Genomic DNA, 19,882 nt, shown 5'->3' with positions numbered 1-19,882 from the left:
CAGGTACTTACAGGAACCGTCCTGCTGAGCTGCTGCTGGGAGCCAGCGTCACAAAATAAATGTCATTGTAGCAATAAGCTCAATGGCTCTTGACTCAGGAGGAGAAGTGAACTGAAATCAACAGCATCCATCCTCTCCAGGCTCAGTGAGAGGAAACATCCCCAGCCCATGGGGTGCTGTGCACAGAGCCTGTTCCAGCATGGATGCCGGTGCCCATCCACAGGGCAGAGGAGTGCTGCTGTTTCTGGAAATGAGATGTTTAAGTGTCTTGTGTAGAGAAGCTGTGTTGGAAACCAGTGTCAGAGCCAGGCTGCCAGGTTCCCTTTCCTAATGGCTTGTCAGACCTTTCCTTAGCCTTGCAGGAGTCTGGAGCGGAGACTTGTGTGTGCTCAATCAGCACGTATTGTGCACCATTCTGTTGCTCCTCAGCTCGATTTTGCATTGCTTTTACCATCATTCCACTGTGTTGGGTGCAGCAGGGTAGGCCTGCTGTCTGTGGGGCTCACAGGGTGACGTGGTCGCTGTGGCAGCCCCTCAGGCAGGGTGTGGGTGAGGAGGGTGCTCACTGGCTGCACCCTGTGGCTGGTTCAGACCTAACGGTGACTCCGGTGTCTCTTTCAGATCACGATCCCTCGAGGGAGTGATGGGTTTGGCTTCACCATCTGCTGTGACTCCCCTGTCCGCGTGCAGGCAGTGGACTCGGGTAAGAGAGCAGGTCGCTTTGTCCCTCTTGATGTGAAGGGTGACTCTGCTGCTGTTTCACTTCCCAGAGCATGCTGATTCAGAAGCTCCAGTGCCTTGCAGGATCCCAGTTATCCCCGAGAAACTTCACATTGTGAGTTGTCTCGTGCCTCTGATGAGGTCAGAGGCCACTGAGTTAGTGCTGGGTCACTATTTTGGCAGTGTTTGCAGTCATTTGCAGAGAGTTTGTTCCCTCTCCAACCTGAGAACTGGCTGGTTTGGAAACCTATGGAAAGCATCTATGTGGGGGTGTCAGATGAGGGCACAGAGAGGGGCAGGGTCGTGGGAGCCTCCCTTTGGTGTGGATCTGCATGATGCACTTGATGTCTCTGTTGTGCCCTGGTGCTCCCACTGCACACCAGGAAACACGGGAAGTTCATGCAATAACTCTGAGAGAGCATTTATGACTTTGTCCCAGGCACTGAATGTGTTTGCACACTGGAAGGTGAAGCTCCAGGCTGGCTGACCCCACTTCACATGTGGGTGTTTAAGGAAGCAGCGGGCGACTGGCATTTGTCTCTTCTCTCTGTAGGTGGCCCAGCAGAAAAGGCAGGTCTGCAGCAACTTGACACGGTGCTGCAGCTGAATGAGCAGCCTGTGGAGCACTGGAAGTGTGTAGAGCTGGCACATGAAATCCGGTGAGTATTCCCCCAAAGCATCACTGCAGGGCTGTGGGAGAGGTGGTTTGAGAGCAGTGCCCTGCCACTCAGAGCTCCGGGGCAGACAGCAGGAGCTTTGAGTGGGAAGGAGCTTGGAGGGATGCAGGAGACTGGGAAAGGATTCTTTGGAAAGGGTGCAGGGGCTGGGAAGGGTGGGACAGGGGGCAGAGGCATTAGAGGGAGGAAGGACTACAGGGCTCATGGTTGAGTGATGCAGATTCCTCGCTCCCTACAGCTCCATCCCTGACTTGTCCCTTGCCATCCCTTCCAGGAACTGTCCCACTGAGATCATCCTGCTGGTGTGGCGACTGGTGCCCCAGGTGAGGTCGGGACACGAGGGCATGATCCGCAGATCATCCTGCAAGTCTGCCTACGACCTCCAGTCACCACCCAACAAGCGGGAGAAGAACAGCACCGTGCCCCCGCGGCCCGAGCAGCGCCGGAGCTGCCACGTCCTGTACGATGGGAGCGATGGGCTGGTGCTGAACAGCTGGGAGAGGTACACGGAGCTCGGCAAGCGGGGCCAGAGCACCCTGCCAGCCCTGTCCCGGGTGCCCTCTGCTGCAGACCAGAACTACATCATCTTAGCCCCTGTGAACCCTGGGAGCCAGGTAGGGCTGCTCTCCAGCCTCGTGCTCAAGTTAGTGCATGTGGCTGTTGGCTGTGCTTGCTGCATCCTTTCTTGCTTTAGTCTTACTGAGCGTCATCTCTGTTTCTAGAGCACATGCCATTTTTACAAGCCACCTGTGTCCCTTGGTGGAGCTTTCACTATATTCCTAAATCACACCACGACTGCAGAATGGTGAATGATCTGCAGCCTCCTCTCAGGGCTCACTCAAGGGGTGAGGATATGGGAAGTGTTTCCACTGCATAGACAACAGTGCAAGTCAGTGCTCTCCTGTTCTGCTGGCAACAGGGCAAACGTGATTTTCACCTCTCTGGAGTGAGAGCTTTGGCTTTGCTGGGTTTGTCATGCTAACATTTGCAATTGGTTGTTGTCAAGTCTACCTCAAGCCTACTTCAGGTGACTGTCCCCTTCTTGGGTTGTGTCTTACAGCTGCTGAGACCTGTCTATCAAGAAAACAGTGAGACTGTGGGTAAGTTCCTGTGTGCTGAAATCACTGCTTAGAGCACCCAGCAGAGCTAAACATGGTCTTTCTAGTGCTATTGAAGCCTTGCCTGGGACTTTTGAGTAGGATCATCTTCCCACTCTGGGTTAGAGATAAAAGCAAGAGCCCTACCCCAGGCCCAGAGGTGAGCACAGTGTCACAGCCTTGTGTGTGGTGAGGTCTCTCTTTCCATCAGGGGTATGATGGAAGCAATGAAGTGTGACAGTGTTCAGTGCTGCTGTTGTGGCTGTTCCCCAAATGTGTCCCTGGGCCCATTCATGATGTGTTTCCCTTCTCATGCATGTTGCCTTGCTGGGGGTGCCAATGCTGTGGCCTCTGCTTTGATGTTCACTTTATTGCTAAGGCAGCGAGGATGGCCATGACTCAGATTTGTACAAACAATAGTGCAGGTTGATGTACCAGGTTTGGGGAATGCTCATTTCCTGGCTTCTGCAGGTCTTTGCAGGCTCTGGATCAGCTCTTCTCGAAACCCCTTTGAAACATAAACTCATTTTCTGCAGCAGGTTTGCTGGGTCTTACTGGAGAACCAGGTATGGTTGGGCTTGTGGGATGAGGTGTGTGGCAGGGCTGGGGACTGCAGGAATCCTGCTCCATGCAGAGCTGCTTGTTTCCTGCTCAAAGCTGGGAGCTTTGGGAGGCTGTGCTTGCACCCTGGTGCGTTGGGATGCCCTTAGGAATTGCTGCATGTCTGCAGAAGAGCCAAGTTCCCAGGCTTGGTCTTCCAGGGGTGCCTTTACCTCAGCTAGAAAATTCTGTACTGCCTGTATAGATGGGACCGTGTCCACTGAAGGCAAAGTGTGGGGCTGGTAAAGGCATGATGGGGATGTTGGGCAGTAGGAGGGAGCAGTGTTGGTCCAAGCCCCCTGTACCATGGGTGCTGCAAGCCTTGGAGCCCTGCAGCCAGAAGTATTCCCATAGCTCAGCACAGGGGATGTTCTGTACTATGGATAATTGCAGCTCCCTTCTGCTCTTTGTGGATGCTGTGAAAAGATGAGCTGGACCACGGGGACTTGTTCTTACAGGAGGGTGGAATTTGAGAGACTCGGCTTCTTCCCATAACACATTTTAGTGATGGTTTTCAGTGTATTTAATGTTAAGTCTTCAGAGAGAGGGATGCATTAGTTACCCTGAGCAGTGATTAAGAGCTGGCCACCAGTCCCACAGTGACAGGAGCTGGCACTTGGGGCAGGCTGGATTTGTGTCTGCCAGTGTGCAGAAAACAGGACTTCTGCAGGTGAATTCCTCTGATAAAATGAGGTGATTTGGGGCTAAGAGGAAAAGCAGATCCTGCATTCCCAGCCAGGTTGTATCTGTCCTGGGTTGAGCTCTCTTTCATGCTTTGATTTCACCTGCCAGATCAACCAGGACAAAGGGAAAAGAGAAAATGTCAGGATTGTTGCACTTAGAGGTGGAAACAACCTTTTAGGTCACCAGGGCCACCCTGCTGCCAAGGCAGGCTCTCAAAGCAAGCAGTAAACAGCAGGTTTGTGTTGCCAGCAGAGCACGGGCTGGCTCTGCTGGTGCTTATCTGAAAGTAAATGTGCTATTTCCTAATACTTAATGGAATATATAATGTTGGGTAGGTTCGTTTATTTGCTTTGGACAAGACCTTATCTGCTCTGAGCCATGGTCAGAAATGTTTTGGCTCGTTTCTGCCTGGGAAGGTTGTGGGTGTCTGCTCAGTGCAGAGGCAGGAGCTACTGTGCAGAAAGCTGCTGTGCTGGGAGCAGAGCCCCCCAGGGCAGGGGGCTGGGGAGGGATGTAGGGCTTAGGGGTCTCTGCTGGGCATCCTTCTAGCAGGGGCTGCAGGAGGGTTTGCAGGGCTGCACCTGCAGAGCATGAGCAGCAGCTCAGGGAGGGGATCCTGCCCCTCTGCTGTGCTGTGGGGAGACCCCCCCTGCAGCCCTGATCCAGCTCTGGGGCAGCAGCACAAGAGGGACGTGGAGCTGTTGGAGCGAGGCCAGAGGAGGCCATGGAGGTGCTGCGAGGGCTGGAGCAGCTCTGCTCTGGAGCCAGGCTGAAAGAGCTGGGCTGGGTCAGCCTGGAGAAGAGAAGGCTCCTGAAGGGGAGACCTTAGAGCAGCTCCAGTGCCTAAAGGGGCTGCAGGAAAGCTGGAGAGGGGCTTGGGACAAGGGATGTAGGGAAGGCCAAGGGGAATGGCTTGAACCTGCCCGAGGGGAGACTGAGCTGAGCTCTTAGGCAGAAGCTCTTCCCTGTGAGGGTGCTGAGGCGCTGGCACAGGGTGCCCAGAGAAGCTGTGGCTGCCCCATCCCTGGCAGTGTTCAAGGCCAGGTTGGACACAGGGGCTTGGAGCAAGCTGCTCCAGTGGAAGGGGTCCCTACCTGTGGCAGGGGTTGGAACTGGAGGAGCTTTAAGATCCCTTCCAACACAAACCAGTCTGGGATGATTCTATGAGTCTGTGTTCCTGAGACGTAGTGGATGGGAGAATGGGCCAGTGCTCCAGCTCCTCAGGTGGGTATGTTCAAATCCAAGTGCAGAGGTCTGCCTGCTGGACCCAAGCTTGCTTGGTTCAGCCTCAGGAGGCAGGGATGAAATACTTGGATTTTTCCATGGGATTTCTTTTGATGGTGGCATGAATTTGGGGTCAGAGACATTCAGTTCCTGTTGGGGTTCTTGCCTGCGAGTTCTAGGACTGGTTCCCAGCAGTCTGAGATGCTCCCACCTCAACCCTGGTGCTGAGAAAATGGTTATTTCTATCCAGGCAAAGCATCTCCAGAGCACCCCATATCCCATACGTTCACTCATGAGAGAAAACGCTGGTGGGAGCTTGCTGGGTGTATCCAAATAAATTCCTCTGGGGTGGGAGGAAAGAGCTTAGAAATCCTATGTATCAGGGAAGGAAGGACTCCCCCTCACAGGGAGCAATAATAACTGTTGATAATTATCAATAATGCTTTCAATCACAGGATTATCAATTGCATTCGGGATGCTGGGACTGGTTTGACAATGTCACCTCATGTCTCCTGGCCTCCAGTGGTGCAGGGTTTGGGATAGCTGCAGTAGCTGGTGTTGGCTTGTTGGGCAAGTGAGAGCTGTGCTCAACCAGCTGAGGTGGGAGGCTGGAGGGGAAAGCTCCTGTGTAATCCCTGCTCTGAGTGGGGATAACGGCTCCCTGCAATGAAAAGGGACAAAGCAAAGTCCAGGCAGGCTGCTTGGACATTTTCCAGCACTGAAATGTGATGCTGAACCCAGTGGCTGGGGTGCCAGCCTCATGCAAAATGAGCTCATCCTTTATAAATACAGCCCCATGTTTGAGCAGCCATTGCATCCCTGAGAGTGATTTGGGAAAGCATGGATTGGTCCCATGCCATGAATGTGTTTGTCACTCCTGTGCCCTTCTCTGACACCTCCAATCTTAATAGCTTTAAAGAATGACGATTAGCGCATCACTAGACACCCCATTCCTGCACTTTGCTAATTCCCATGTCCAGAATCCACAGCAGGCTGGACTTGGATAGACAAAAATGTCCCAAGATTGAAATTTCCAGTGTTTCTCTCCATGCTGAATTAGTCACGTCGAGTTTTCCCCTCCCTGCAAAGGGAAGGGTCATCCATGGTATTTCCCAATGTTGGGAACCTTCTTGGTGCTCCTGTGATCCAAGAATGTCCATTTAAAGTCATGTTTGGGGTTGTTCTGTATTAATGCTGTACTTTCAGTACTGCACAGGTAGGTGTCTATAAGAGCACCACATCTCTTCCTCCAGAGTTCTGTATTCGCACATTGTGCAGACAGCAGCGGGCACGCAGTGACAGAGGCGCTGGCCTGCAGCTGGGCTTGCTAGAACAAGGGGAATGGGTTCAGACTTAAACAGGGGAGACTGAGCTGAGCTCTTAGGCAGAAGCTCTTCCCTGTGAGGGTGCTGAGGCGCTGGCACAGGGTGCCCAGAGAAGCTGTGGCTGCCCCATCCCTGGCAGTGTTCAAGGCCAGGTTGGACACAGGGGCTTGGAGCAAGCTGCTCCAGTGGAAGGGGTCCCTGCCCGTGGCAGGGGTTGGAGCTGGAGGAGCTTTAAGGCCCCTTCCAGAACAAACCAGGCTGGGATTCTGTGACTTCCTCGGGTTTTCATTTGCACACACCCAGAGGTGTTTGTGCTGCTGCTGTGATGCAGTTAAATCCTTGGTCCAAGAGGCGAGTAGCTCTTGAGCAGAAATGTCCAGGGAGATGTCACTTTGCATTAGAAGTGAGCTCAGTGCTGTTATTTCATGGATCCCTAGGAAACTTTGACAGCAGTGTGATGGATGTCCCTGCAGCTCTGGGCTCCAGCTCTTCCCCTCAGGCTCTGCGTGCCCTCCTGCAGCCTGTGGGAGCAGGAAGCGAGCTGGCAGCGTGCAGCAGCTCTGCGGGAGCAATCCCCTGAGTCTGGGTTTCTCTGTGCTTCCTCTGTCGCTCCAGGAAATGCAAGTAAAGGGAAATCACACACGGGCTCCGGCAGAAAATCCAGGCTCATGAAGACTGTGCAGACGATGAAGAGCTACGGGAACTACCAGAACTGCACCATAGTGAGGCCACACATCCCGCACTCCAGCTATGGCACCTACGTGACACTGGCTCCCAAAGTGCTGGTGTTTCCCATCTTTGTGCAGGTAAGGGCAGCTGAAGTGTGCTGTTATGGATCTGATGCACTCAGTTCTTGCTGCTGGAGGTGCATGCAGGCTGCCATGCAAAGTGGATTTGTTTCCCAGCAGTGTATCCCATGAATTCATGGATCCCCTCTAGTGCTGGCTGTGCTTAGCACAGTACTGGGTACATTCTTAAAGGGAATTGTGTCCTGCCCAAGCGATTCTCTGTTGGAGATTTTTCCCTTTTCAGCTTTCAGATCTGGTCCTTGGGTGCTTGCTTGAGTCAGGAGAAGGTACCCCAGCTTCTGGGCTTCAGCCACCAATTTCACATAGTTCCATGGGTTCTATGTTCTGTTAATAACAGTGTGCAAGCAAAGGTTCTTTCAGTTTAGCTGGTGGCCAACACTAGAATCCCAGACAAGGATCCAGAGCAGAAATGGCTTGACAGGGGATATTCTCACTCCCAGTTCTATGAACGCTTTTCTTCAGACTTGGCCCTGAATTTGGTGGTAGCAGCTCTAACTACATCTGTGTCTTTCATTTTGTCCCTCATATGGCCAGAACCCCAGAAAACCTCATCCAATCTGGTATGTTTATGTTACTGCTGAATCCCTGTGGAGAACCATTAGTCCTCCCCTGCAAGAGGCAATAGTGGTGTCATGTCAGCTCACGGTGGTGATTAACTGAAACCCATGATCCATGTTGTCCATCACTCCAGTCTGAGCCAGACCTGGGGGTAAAAGTGGGGCTGGGCTGGTGCTGGGGGGTAGCCTTATGCTCATCTCCGTCCTCCCCAACAGCACCTGCTTGGCTGTTCACATTAGCACCAGTGTGTCCACCAGCCCTGGCTGTGTGCACAGTTTGCCTTGTGGAAGGTCACAACCACCACTTCTGCCTGTTTAGTCCCAAAACTTGTGTGTTGGGTTGACTCTGGGCTGTTGCTGCAATTGAGGAACTGGTTTTATGTTCTCACATACTGCAAGGCCCCTGTGCAGGTCGCCTCATGTGCCTGCTGGTCATGCAGCTTAGGATGATTGTCCTGGGCTGGTTTGTCAGGGTTTGTTCTGCAGTTGAGACAACTGAGCCTGTCCTGTTCTTCTCCAGCATTAAACAGGGAAGGCACAAACCAGGGAGCTGAGCGCTCAGTGTGACAGCCTTCTTAAAGTCACTTTAACTTCCTGAGAGAGTAATGGCTTGAACCTGCCCGAGGGGAGACTGAGCTGAGCTCTTAGGCAAAAGCTCTTCCCTGTGAGGGTGCTGAGGCGCTGGCACAGGGTGCCCAGAGAAGCTGTGGCTGCCCCATCCCTGGCAGTGTTGGACAGAACTTGGAGCAACCTGGTCTAGTGTTGCTTCCAACCCAAACCGCTGTGACTCTAATCCATAAAATCATACAGCAAATGTTCTTGTCTGAGGGGTGTGAGAACCCAACGTGCCACTGTTGGGGGTGTGTTTCCTGCTAAGAAGCACCCATCCCCAAGCCCCCGTTGCGGAGCAGTTGACGTGCAGAGGCAGGAGGCTGATGGTCTTTTTATAGCTGGGTCTGACGTAGGTGTTAAGTGTTCAGCCTTCTTTTTTATCGTGTGGCTGGACTGCAGACCTGCTGTCCTTCTGAGCACACTGTGGGGTGGCTTCTTCCTGAATGACTTAAAGCTCAAAGTGCAGACAAAGTGGGTTTGGGGGTGGAAAGTTGTTCTGGCAAACCACGTTTCCAGTGGAAGGTTTGACTGATTCAGTCTTTTTTTTTCCTGTTTCCTTTCAAATGCAGCCCCTAGATCTTTGTAACCCAGCCCGGACCCTGCTGCTGTCAGAGGAGCTGCTGCTTCATGAGAGCAGGACCAGGACCATACAGGTAAGACTCAGCTTTCTAAAAATGCTCTCTGCAGTCTTATATAGCAGATTGCAAAAGGAAATGTTTTATTGTGTAGTGCTGATATCAATACTATATTTGGAAAGCTTGTAGTCAGTTTATCATGGGATAAACTCAATATCAAAGCTTTCCTCTGCTAGAAATCAACTTTATTTTCTTGTCTTCCTTCATGCTCACAAAGAAACTGCACATGGCAAATGCCTGCTGGTCGCAGTCTGATAGCTGAGGCCATTCAGACCCAGAAAGAGGGAGCTTAAGAGTATTTTGGGCCAGGTTAGAGAACTAGGCAGAGAACAGGAGCTTCCAGAAATCCAGCTTCTGAAAGAGAATTTGGGCATGCCTTGTCCAAATTGCCCTTTTTTTCCCTTCTTTCTGCTGCTTCTCTGCAATGTTACCAGAGGGCTGTTAAAAACCTGGGGAAGCTTTGGCTACGCACTGAGCCTGTGTATCCCAACTGGCAGACTTTGGATGTGTTGATTACATTTGCTGCTGGCTTCACTTGCATCCAGCTGCAAACTCTGCAAAGCCCTGGGATTTGGGACAGAGGAAGCAGCAGCTGGCAGAGCCCACCTCAGCATTGCCAGTGCTGAGGGGAAGTGCTGCTTCTTTAGGGCATTTTCAGAGACTGTCACCAGTGCACAGCATGATTTTGGTTTGAGTTTGGAGGAAGCAATGTGCCATAAGGTATTTTAACTTGGCTAATCTTGGTTTCATAGAATCATAGAATCCCAGCCTGGTTTGTGTTGGAAGGGAGCTTAAAGCTTCTCCAGCTCCAGCCCCTGCCACGGGTAGGGACCCCTTCCACTGGAGCAGCTTGCTCCAAGCCCCTGGGTCCAACCTGGCCTTGAACACTGCCAGGGATGGGGCAGCCACAGCTTCTCTGGGTTTTCTGGTAACGTCTTCTGGGTGGCCACCAGCAGAATCCCAGAGACACATCACATCACTGGCCTCTACAGAACAGTACAACTGTGTTACTTCAGGTGTCTCTCTTTCTGGTTTTCAAAGTGTGATTAATCTCTTGCTTTGACTTGAATCACTTTTTTCTTTCTGCCAAAGTACATGAGAAATTGCCTAATCGATAGGAAACTTGGCACTGATCTGTAAAAAAACCTCTTTCCCTGTCTGTGCTGTTGTTCTTTGCTGCTCAGGGTCTTCTGCACACCCTCATGAATGAAAACCAGGTAAAGCCATGGCTGAGTAGCAGCTGTGCTATGATGGTTTGGAAACATGAAGGCCAGCCTGAAGTCAGAATGCTTCTCCTGGCTCGTTTGGAGTTCATAGAATCATAGAATAGTTAGGGTTGGAAAGGACCTTAAGATCGTCCAGTTCCAACCCCCCTGCCATGGGCAGGGACACCTCACACTAAACCATCTCACCCAAGGCTTCGTCCAGCCTGGTCTTGAACACTGCCAGGGATGGAGCATTCACAACCTCCTTGGGCAACCCATTCCAGTGCCTCACCACCCTAACAGGAAAGAATTTCCTCCTTATATCCTATCTAAATTTCCCCTGTTTAAGTTTTAACCCATTACCCCTTGTCCTATCACTACAGTCCCTAATGAAGAGTCCCTCCCCAGCATCCCTATAGGCCCCCTTCAGATACTGGAAGGCTGCTATGAGGTCTCCACGCAGCCTTCTCTTCTCCAGGCTGAACAGCCCCAACTTTCTCAGCCTATCTTCATACAGAAGATGCTCCAGTCCCCTGATCATCCTCGTGCCCTCCTCTGGACTTGTTCCAACAGTTCCATATCCTTTTTATGTTGAGGACACCAGAACTGCACACAATGCTCCAGGTGAGGTCTCACAAGAGCAGAGCAGAGGGGCAGGATCACCTCCTTGGACCTGCTGGTCACACTCCTTTTGATGCAGCCCAGGATACAGTTGGCTTTCTGGGCTGCAAGCGCACACTGAAGCCGGCTCCTGTTCATTTTCTCATCGACCAGCACCCCCAAGTCCTTCTCCGCAGGGCTGCTCTGAATCTCTTCTCTGCCCAGCCTGTAGCTGTGCCTGGGATTGCCCTGACCCAGGTGTAGGACCTTGCACTTGTTCACTTTCAGACCGGACTCAGAGGTCTGTAGTAGCAGCCAAATGTAGAATAACTGTGAATAACTAATGCTGTTTGAGCCTGGGTGGAGCATGTGTGTGTATGGGGGGTTCATATTTAGATGATGGAGAGCCTCAGAACAAGCGTGTCCAGAGATGTGCTGCTCTGTCTCCAAATGGCCATTCCAGAGACCCAGCTTGGGCAGGATCAGGAGGAGGACATCTCAGGGAAAGGACTCTGTTTGCTTATGATGCCCTGAAGAGGAGCATGAGGCTGGAAGAGGATTTCCCAGTTGGAGCTGCTGCCAGAGAAGGGCAGGATGCTGCATGCTGGCCAGGAGTGTGAGACACTGTTTGGGAATGATGGTGGCCTGAGGCTGTGATGCCTGTGCAAGCCTGGCAGAGGGGCAAGTCAAGAGGTTGTGACTAAGGAGAGTGGAAAAACAGAAGCAGTGAATGGGAAAAAGCACGGGGCAGTATCTGCTTTGGAAGGCAGGGGTCTTTCCCTTGGTGTGAACCCCAGCATGGTGCTGTTGCATGGCTCCCTGTCGCTGGGAGCTGACAGCTGAGGGTAGCAACATTGGACATCAGCCATGTCCCCATGGAAGGGCTGTCTCATGCCTGCAGTGTGTCACAGGGTCAGGGCAGGCTTTGCAGAGCTTTGATGGGTCGCTGTAGGTCTCTCTGGGAAGCCAGAGACTTCCCTTCTCCCATGGAGCAGTGGGCTCTGCTTTGGTCCTGGTGGGCTGTGAGATGAGAACATAAACTTCTGAAGCCAGCAAGACTGAAACTGGCCTGGACACAGAGTGGAGCTTCCCCTGGTACAAAAGGGCTCTGACTTCTCTTTTTGCTGGACTTGAGCTCTCTCCCTCTCCAGCCTTCTCTGCCTCCTGAGCAGAGGCTGTCCTGTTTCCTATAGCTCCTTTCTTCCTTGCTCTATGGGGTTTTCCACTTTCCCACTGCTCTTCCCACCCAGTCTCTCAACCTGGACCCCTGCTCCTATGGTTTGCAGGAGCTTTTTCTGCATGTTGTTCTGTTATGGCTCAAGAGAGTAGGGCCCTGGTGCAGGGGCTGGAGATCCTGGTTAATTCTGCTCCTTTCAGTCCCAAAAAACTCAAACCCATCCAGAATCTTTCCCCATTGGCAGCTTTGCCATCAGACTCCGCGTCCTCATCACTGAGCAAACTCTCCCATCTCCTGAAGGAGTCAACCTACCTCTCTGGAGGCCTGCCAGGATCTGTCCTTTCCCTGACCTTACCTCTGGGGCAATCCTTATTCAGGCTTTAATCACATCCTGTCTAGACTTTGTTGCAATTCCCATTTTATGCTCTTCTGAAATCCCTTCAGTCTGTGGAGTGCCAGAGGAACCTGCGTGATGCTGCGGTTGCACACCAGGGCAACGAAGGGCTTTGTCCTTGTGGGTCCATCTCTAATGTACCTGGAGGCATCTTGCCAAAGCCCTGAGGCACCTTCACAGCATGAATCATGCTCATCCCTTTCCCAGCTCTCTTTTCTGCAGATCAGGATGGTCCTGCCTTGAGCTCTGAAAGCCCCCAGCTCTGCCAGCAGCCTGGAGGTCATGGATCAGCATGTCCAGAGCAGAGCAAGAGGCTTTGCTCTCTCATCCCAAGTGTTGCACTGCAAGTTCCTGGCACTCCTGGCCTGGGAGAGGGCTCCCAGCTCCATGTTTCAGTGGGTGGCTGAGTTTGGCCAATGCAATGGGTTGACCAAAACCCTTCTCCCTGGCACAGACATTTCAAGATCTTCTTTTCAGCCTTTTTTAGACAGTTTTGGGTGAGAATACCAGAAACCTGCACTTCTTCCCTCCACCACACTGGTCACTCTTCCTCTGTCCCTTCTTCACTGCCTCTGAATAGCATTCTCTTCCTTGTTTTTCACCATTTCCCCATCTGCACAATCACTGCTTATGCTGGTGTTTGAGCAGAAGAGGATGGAGTTAGGAACAGTTCCTAAGGTTGGATGTGAAGGTGCTGTGGCTGCAAGGCTTTATTTCTGAGCACTTTCCACAATGCTTTTGTTACCCTGCTTTGCTTTACAATGTGTGGTTATTGCGTCCTGTGGCCAAGCTCTGCCAGGCGTTCAGCTACTGTTCTCATCCTGGTGAAGCACCCTGAGGGATGGACTGGATGATCTCCAGAGGTCCCTTCCAACCCTAATGATTCTGTGAAGCTCACTAACCTGCTGCTTTCCCTCCTGGCTTCCATGTTCTTTTTTCTTGTAGGAAGCACTTTAAACATGGCCCTTCCTTGTGTAGCAATGCCTTGCTGGTTATATTCTGTGGTTAGTCAAATCTATTAGCAGCTGAGGCTTTGCTTTTTGCTGTGTGCACAGCACACAGACATGCACTGTGTCCCACACATCAGCGTCAGCCTCTGTGAACATCCCCCACCCCCGTAAAATCTATTCCCATCCCCCTAAGTTCTGTGTGACATCTGCCATGTGGCTTCATCACTCCAGTAATAACACAGGTGAGCCTGTATCTGCCTTCAGAGTCCTCTCATCGCATCACTTGTTTTATTTCTGATATTGGGGCAGGAAATCAGCCCTGGGAAACACACAAAGACACTGACGGGCCAAGAGGCAGCTCTTGTGGGTTCTGTGTCTTGCCTGGGTGAGTTCAGGTGCTGCAGTTCTTTGTGTTTGCTCTTTTTCTTTTATGGGCCCTGTAATTTTTCGTGGTAGATACCAGGTCTGTTTGCAAAGGGCTGTTTGGGACCCATTGCAGCCTGTCAGCAGTGTGTTGGCAACCCCAGGCAGAGCTCCAGGTTACTGCCTGCAGCCCTCCCCTCTGCTGGCTGCTGCCTTAGAGTCATCCATACCTTGAGTTTCCAGTGCTCAGCTATGCTGATCCTGCTCCCAGTGATGTGATCAGGGTCTGCTGCAGCCCAGGGTGGTGCTGGGGTGCTCTTAGCAGGCTCTGGCTTTGTGGGTAGAAGGGACACTCTCTTTTTTCCTCCCCCAGCAATGTGGAGGAGCAGCAGGACCTCTGTAAACTGGTTTGTGTGAAGCTGATCTAAAATCAAGTGTCTTCCTGGAAGCAGCATCTAATAGAGATGCTCTTATGTGACCCACTCTGGCTGCGCTTTTATCTTCTCTACATCCTGAATTCAATCAGGTCCCCTCCAATCCAGATCACTCTGGTTCTATCTTCTCATAAAAACACAATGTTACCTATAAATACTTTTTGTGTATTTCTGTTTCCATGATGCCCTGTGTAAACCTGCTTGGTTTTGAAGTGATATTTTTATTCCGGCTGATCCTTCTCATCATTCTTCTACCCTTTAAAATTCCATGTGTCTTAATTTTCTTTTCTCCATTTCCAGCATGACCACTTCCTGATCCTTATTTTATCTTACAGAATCCCAGCCTGGTTTGTGTTGGAAGGGGCCTTAAAGCTCACCCAGTTCCAACCCCTGCCACGGCCAGGGACACCTTCCACTAGAGCAGCTTGCTCCAAGCCCCTGTGTCCAGCCTGGCCTTGAACACTGCCAGGGATGGGGCATGATGCTGACTCCTTCACTTCAAGTTGCTATTCTCAGAATCCCTGGACATCGCTTATTTGAGGCTGAGGAACCTGGGATGGCACCAGACATGTCCCAGAAGTTACCTTTGACACAGGACAGGCATGGGAGAAAGTTTATAGTGCAGTTTGTACTTTATTATTCCTGGTATTAATAATAATGTAGTAGTAGGGGCAGTGAAGAGGGTGAATGTGGGCACAAGGCCAACAGTGTGTTGAGAGCAGAGGAAGGGATTTTCCCAGTAATACAGAGAAAAGCAGACCCTTTCAGTTAAAGCTGTGCCAGTAGCTTTGTGCTTATTAAGAATCCCTCAGAAATGAATTGGCACAGCAAGGAGAAATCCTGTGGCAAGGGCTTGATCTTGGTTTCACAGCCACGTGCTGCTGCCCTGACATGAGCTCACCATCGTGTGATGAACTGATAGCCAGCTTGTCCTCCTCCTGACACGTGTCCATTAGCCGCTGGGCATGGAGACAAACTGTACTGGGACAGTGACTCACCTTTCGAAGGTGACTTGGTGGTGGCAGTGGTGCTATAGCTCCCAGTGAGCCCCTGGATCATAGATCCCAGCCTGGTTTGTATTGGAATGGACCTTAAAGCTCATCCAGTTCCTACCCCTGCCATGGGCAGGGACACCTTCCACTAGAGCAGCTTGCTCCAAGCCCTGTCCAACCTGACCCTGGGATGCTGGACTGTTTTCTGCTTTTGCAAAAGGGTTGCTAAAAGGCCACAGAACCTTCATTGCTTTGTTCAGTGTTGCAAAGCAGCTTTCTTTTGCTGGGGGAAGTTTTCGGGAGCATCCCAAGGAGTGGTTAGAAGCAGCCATGTGCTCACATGCTGCATCCCGCGCCAAGAGCAGTGTGTGGCTTGGCAGCATGCAGAAGCGCTGGTATCCCTAATGTCCACTGGTGCATTGCAGCTGCTTCCTGGCATCTTCTGCATTTCACTGCATGTCCCCAGTTGCTGCTGGAGAGTGAGACATGCCCCAGCCTCGGCTACTGGCACAGTGATTGCACTGAGCTACTCGCCTCCAGTAGGCTCCTGGGTCAGGGATCTCCAGTATAGAAGCTCCATTCCTGCCCCATCCCTGGCAGTGTTCAAGGCCAGGTTGGACACAGGGGCTTGGAGAAAGCTGCTCTAGTGGAAGGGGTCCCTGTCCATTGCAGGGGGTTGGAACTGGATGAGCTTTAAGGTCCCTTCCAGCCCAAACCACTTTATGGTTCTTAACTTAAAAGATCCCACTGATCTGTGCTGATTGAAGTAGGGACCTCAGGCAAGAGCCAGAAACAGAACAAAATCTCCCTTTTGAGCTGTGAGCATTTACCACTGCTCTGGAGTAGCTCCCAGGCTCTAGGACACTGCTTAGGCATGGAGCTGGGGGTTCAGTGTTTGATTTCAGCGTGGTTTAAAGGTGTCAAGTTTGTTTCCTGTAGCTGCTGTTTTAAAAGCCAAACTGTTATTTCCCCAGAGGGAGCACTGGGAACAGTGAGAAGTGTCCCAGGAGATCACGTTTGCTTTTAGGTTGCAACTTCTGCAGTGTGCTGGGATTAGTCGGCAGCTTATTCCCTCCTCCTGCTCCTCTGATTTATAACTCATGCAAATGGGAAGTGACCCGAGCAAGCAGAGGGTGTGTTTGTGTGGAGTTAAACTGTCGGGCAGGTCTGTCCCTCTTGTCACGGGGCTCCACAAGGGTCAGTGGGTGGCTGCTGAGTGGGGGGAGCCTGGTCTGGGAGCACCCCTAGGGCTGTAGCAGGGATCAGCCCTTAGGGAAGGGTGCCTGGGCTGCCTGCCGTGGCTGGTGCGTCTCCCCAGGGCAGAGAACCTGCCCAGGACCTTCCCTTGTCTCAGTGCCAAGAGGTGAATGTCTCATAGCTTCTGCTTTTGTGCTTCCAGGTGACTCTCTTTGTCTACTCTGACCTGCTGCTCTTCACCAAGGAGGACGAGCCTGGGTGCTGCAACGTGCTGAGGAACCCTCTCTACCTGGAGAGCGTCAAGCTCCAGGAGGGTGAGTGTCTGCAGGCAGCACTTTGGTGCACTTTCATGCCATTAGCTATAAATGTTTCTAGCCAGCAGCAGGATAGCACCCTGTTACTCCACTGTTTCCAGTGTGTAACAGTACCATCTAACTGGTGCTGCCACACATCCTGCAGGGGGGTTCAGGGGCAGCATCACCCTCCCTGTCCCTGCATTAACGCAGTCCCCAGGAGCTCCATCTCCTGGGACACCTCGGGGCACATGGGTATCACCCCTTGCTTTCCAGGGCTTTGTGGTGCATCTCTTGGGGGCTTGGGGCTGGCATTCCCCAGGCTCTGGCTGGGCTGGGCTGTTCCCTGGCTGATGTTACCCTGCCTGCAGCTGGGGCTTGCCGAGGTGGAGAAGGGGAAGTCTGAGGTTACCCTCAAGGGAGTTCAGAGGTTGTCTCTCGGGGAGCCTGGCTGAGCCCTGCTGACCTTTCCTCTGCTACTTCTCCCTTCAACCACCCACAGTTTCCCCCTGCACCAGCATCCTCCCCCATGCACCAGCATCCTCCCCCATGCAGGAGGAAAGAGCAAACCTTGAGCAAACCCTGGCCTTGGTGGCAGGCTGTGGACCATGCCCTTCTTCTGTTGGCTATGCTTTCCCATCAAGCTGAGGGCTCAGAGAGGGTTTCTGTGGCAGGGGCTGATCCGAAATCAGTTATCTCAAGTTGCAATGAGGCTGTACAAAAGATGGCCTTCAGCTGCTCAGGGTCAAAAGGAGAACAAATGAACTGCTTTACCACATTCTGTTTGCTACTGTGGAACCACTTGGCCCCAAGGCCAGTCCCACCTTGCTCCTTCTTTGGTGCAGTCACTTTTGGGTATGAGTTTGTTTTGTGGGCAGTCCCCTGACTGTGTCAGTGTGGGGCTGATGTCTTTATGTAGTCCCATGGCCCTCGCCAAAAGGGATTCATCTAGATCCGGGCTGCTTCTCCAAAGGGATCATTTTCTGCCTGGATTTGCCCCTTGCTGTGACGCTGTGGATGGGCTGTGTTTTCCATGTGTGCCACGTTGTTTTCAGCCTCAGTGCTGGTGGTCTGCAGTGTGGAGCAGGGCACCACAGGCTGCCTCTCAGTTGTTATTTCCCATTTCCATAATTCCTGCTTCCAGATTCGTTCACAGACCTCTTTGGTGGGGGCAGAAACACAGCGAGAGCGATGGGGCACCACGGCACGAGCCATTTAGAAAAGTCCCTGAAGCTTCCCTGGGGTTTGTGGGGTTTGTTCGTGGTGCTGCTTATTTCTATGAAACAGCCAAACAGACCTGTTCCTGGTTGGAGTGCTCAGCCGTTGGGCAGTGTCTGCTCCTGGTGCACGGGTGTGCTGCCCGGCTGCTCTCCAAGCCTCAGGAATAACCCTGCTCTTCTTCACCTCCTTGAAGGAATCAGCTTCCCTGGTGCTTCAGGTCCTGGCCCTGTGCACCCAGATCTGTTCCCAGCTCGGCACAGGAACGTGCCTCCTAACCTCAGGCACAGCAGGTGGATTTCGTGAGTGCTTTTCTGCCACTTACTTCCTTGTTGCCATAATAACTGGGCTGGATCACATCTGGAAGAGCTTTAACAAGCCTCCCTGAAGGGGGTGCTTGTCTCTCCAGCACTGAACCACCCCCCCGTGCACCAGGAATCCAGCACAGTCGGTTTTGAGGCAGCTCACCCTCCTGCTTTGGGCAGGGCTGCTTCAAAGGCGGGTGGAACGAGCGAAAAGGTGTCCATCCCTTCTGGCAGGGCTTTTCTGTTGGTCTCCTAAAGGACTGAATGGCACAAGAATAGGAACAGGCGTATTGCTGAGTACAACAATCGGGACATCTCCGGTGCACTACAGGCCATTGTGATGTTTCCTGTTGCTGCTGCTCGCTGCACTGTGCGAAAGCAGATCAGTGTGATCTGCTGCACAATGTGCTGTCTTCCTGCTTTAGAAGCCGAGCAGGGCTGATGAGCACCACACCAGCCAATGTTTCCAGTGTGACAGGGCTGGCTTCCTCACCAGATACTGTGGGAATTTCCACGTGAAGGTCACCCCATTGCTGGGATCCTGCCCCCACCCCGGGTGGGTGCGCTCGCCTTTGGGATAGGGAAGAGTGCTCCTATTCTGCAGCTGGAATGAGGAACCTCAGGACTCTGAGCCGGGATCCTGCAAACAAAGGCTTCTCATGGGCTGCTTTGCTGTCCTTGACATCCCACCCTGCAGTATCCTGCAGCAAACAGCTCCAAGATAGAGGCAAAGAGTGTGATTTGTGAGTCTGACTTCTGTCCTGCCAAAGCTTCTCCCTGCTGCCCAGTGATGCTGGAAAGAAAGAAATCTGGAGAGGAGCTTTGACCAAGGGCCTGTAGGGACAGGCCAAGGGGAATGGCTTGAACCTGCCCGAGGGGAGACTGAGCTGAGCTCTTAGGCAGAAGCTCTTCCCTGTGAGGGTGCTGAGGCGCTGGCACAGGGTGCCCAGAGAAGCTGTGGCTGCCCCATCCCTGGCAGTGCTCAAGGCCAGGTTGGACACAGGGGCTTGGAGCAAGCTGCTCCAGTGGAAGGGGTCCCTGCCTGTGGCAGGGGTTGGAGCTGGAGGAGCTTTAAGGTCTCTTTCTCTTCCAGCTTGAACCATTCCATGATTCCATGATAGCACCCAGGGCTTGAACCCCGCCGCACCTCCCCAGGGCTGTGTGCCACAGGGGGTGACAAGCTTGTCCCCTCTTGGTAGCCAGGTTTGGGTGTGCGGAAGAACCCTCCTCTCTCCTGATGTACCCAGGGCCCTGCGGCACCCTCCCTGAGACCCATCTTTGTGGAGCAGATATGGGGTGGTCAGGAGGGGTCCTGCCTTTTCTGTGGACATTGCCACGGTCCCCTGGGCCACACCAGAGCTGTGGAAAGGAGCCAGGACCATCTTCCCTCTTTTCCCATGTTTTTGACCCAGTTCCTGGCACAGACCACCCAAACCCTGCAGCCAGTGGGTGTGTTCCTGGGGTTGCCCAGGAGGTGTGGGGCGGCGCTGAAGGCTGCTACTGTGCTGGGTGAGTCCTGCCCCACACGTCAGCGTGGGACGAGGCTGAGCTGCAGAGGGGGACGTGTCCCCACACAACTCACACTGCCTCTTGTCCGTGCCGAGCACTCGCAGCAGCTGAGCCCTGAGGCAGGGACGGCTCCAGTTAACACAAGCCAGTTCCTGCCACAACACAGCAGGAAGGAGCTGAAATATCCTCAAGTGAGTTTGGTTTCTTCTCTTGCTTGTTTCCTTCAGCTTTCCACTGAATCTGCGTGGAATCAGTGACTCAGTGCTGTTCAGCTGTCAGAAAGGTGTGGATTCCATAGGGAATGC

The 19,882-nt window shown here is 52.6% G+C and overlaps 1 protein-coding gene across 6 annotated transcripts in view; it reads left to right on the top strand.

Moving 5' to 3' along the window:
• Positions 1-19,882, top strand: part of RGS3 (regulator of G protein signaling 3) — a 76,012-nt gene that overhangs the window by 19,672 nt on the left and 36,458 nt on the right. For all 6 annotated transcript variants that reach the window (XM_061377972.1, XM_061377975.1, XM_061377974.1 and 3 more), the window contains 7 exons: positions 622-703; positions 1,274-1,379; positions 1,672-2,011; positions 2,458-2,497; positions 6,943-7,133; positions 8,875-8,958; positions 16,455-16,566. In XM_061377972.1, coding sequence (XP_061233956.1) covers positions 622-703; positions 1,274-1,379; positions 1,672-2,011; positions 2,458-2,497; positions 6,943-7,133; positions 8,875-8,958; positions 16,455-16,566 — 955 coding nt within the window. The remainder of the gene's footprint in view (positions 1-621; positions 704-1,273; positions 1,380-1,671; positions 2,012-2,457; positions 2,498-6,942; positions 7,134-8,874; positions 8,959-16,454; positions 16,567-19,882) is intronic.

The sequence above is a fragment of the Neopsephotus bourkii genome, unplaced genomic scaffold, assembly GCF_033783945.1.
Source record: "Neopsephotus bourkii isolate Nb327-2 ecotype Australia unplaced genomic scaffold, CSIRO-AGI_Nbou_v1 NB_1761, whole genome shotgun sequence".
NCBI classification, from domain to species: Eukaryota; Metazoa; Chordata; class Aves; order Psittaciformes; family Psittacidae; genus Neopsephotus; species Neopsephotus bourkii.
This window is presented reverse-complemented; position numbering and strand designations above follow the sequence as displayed.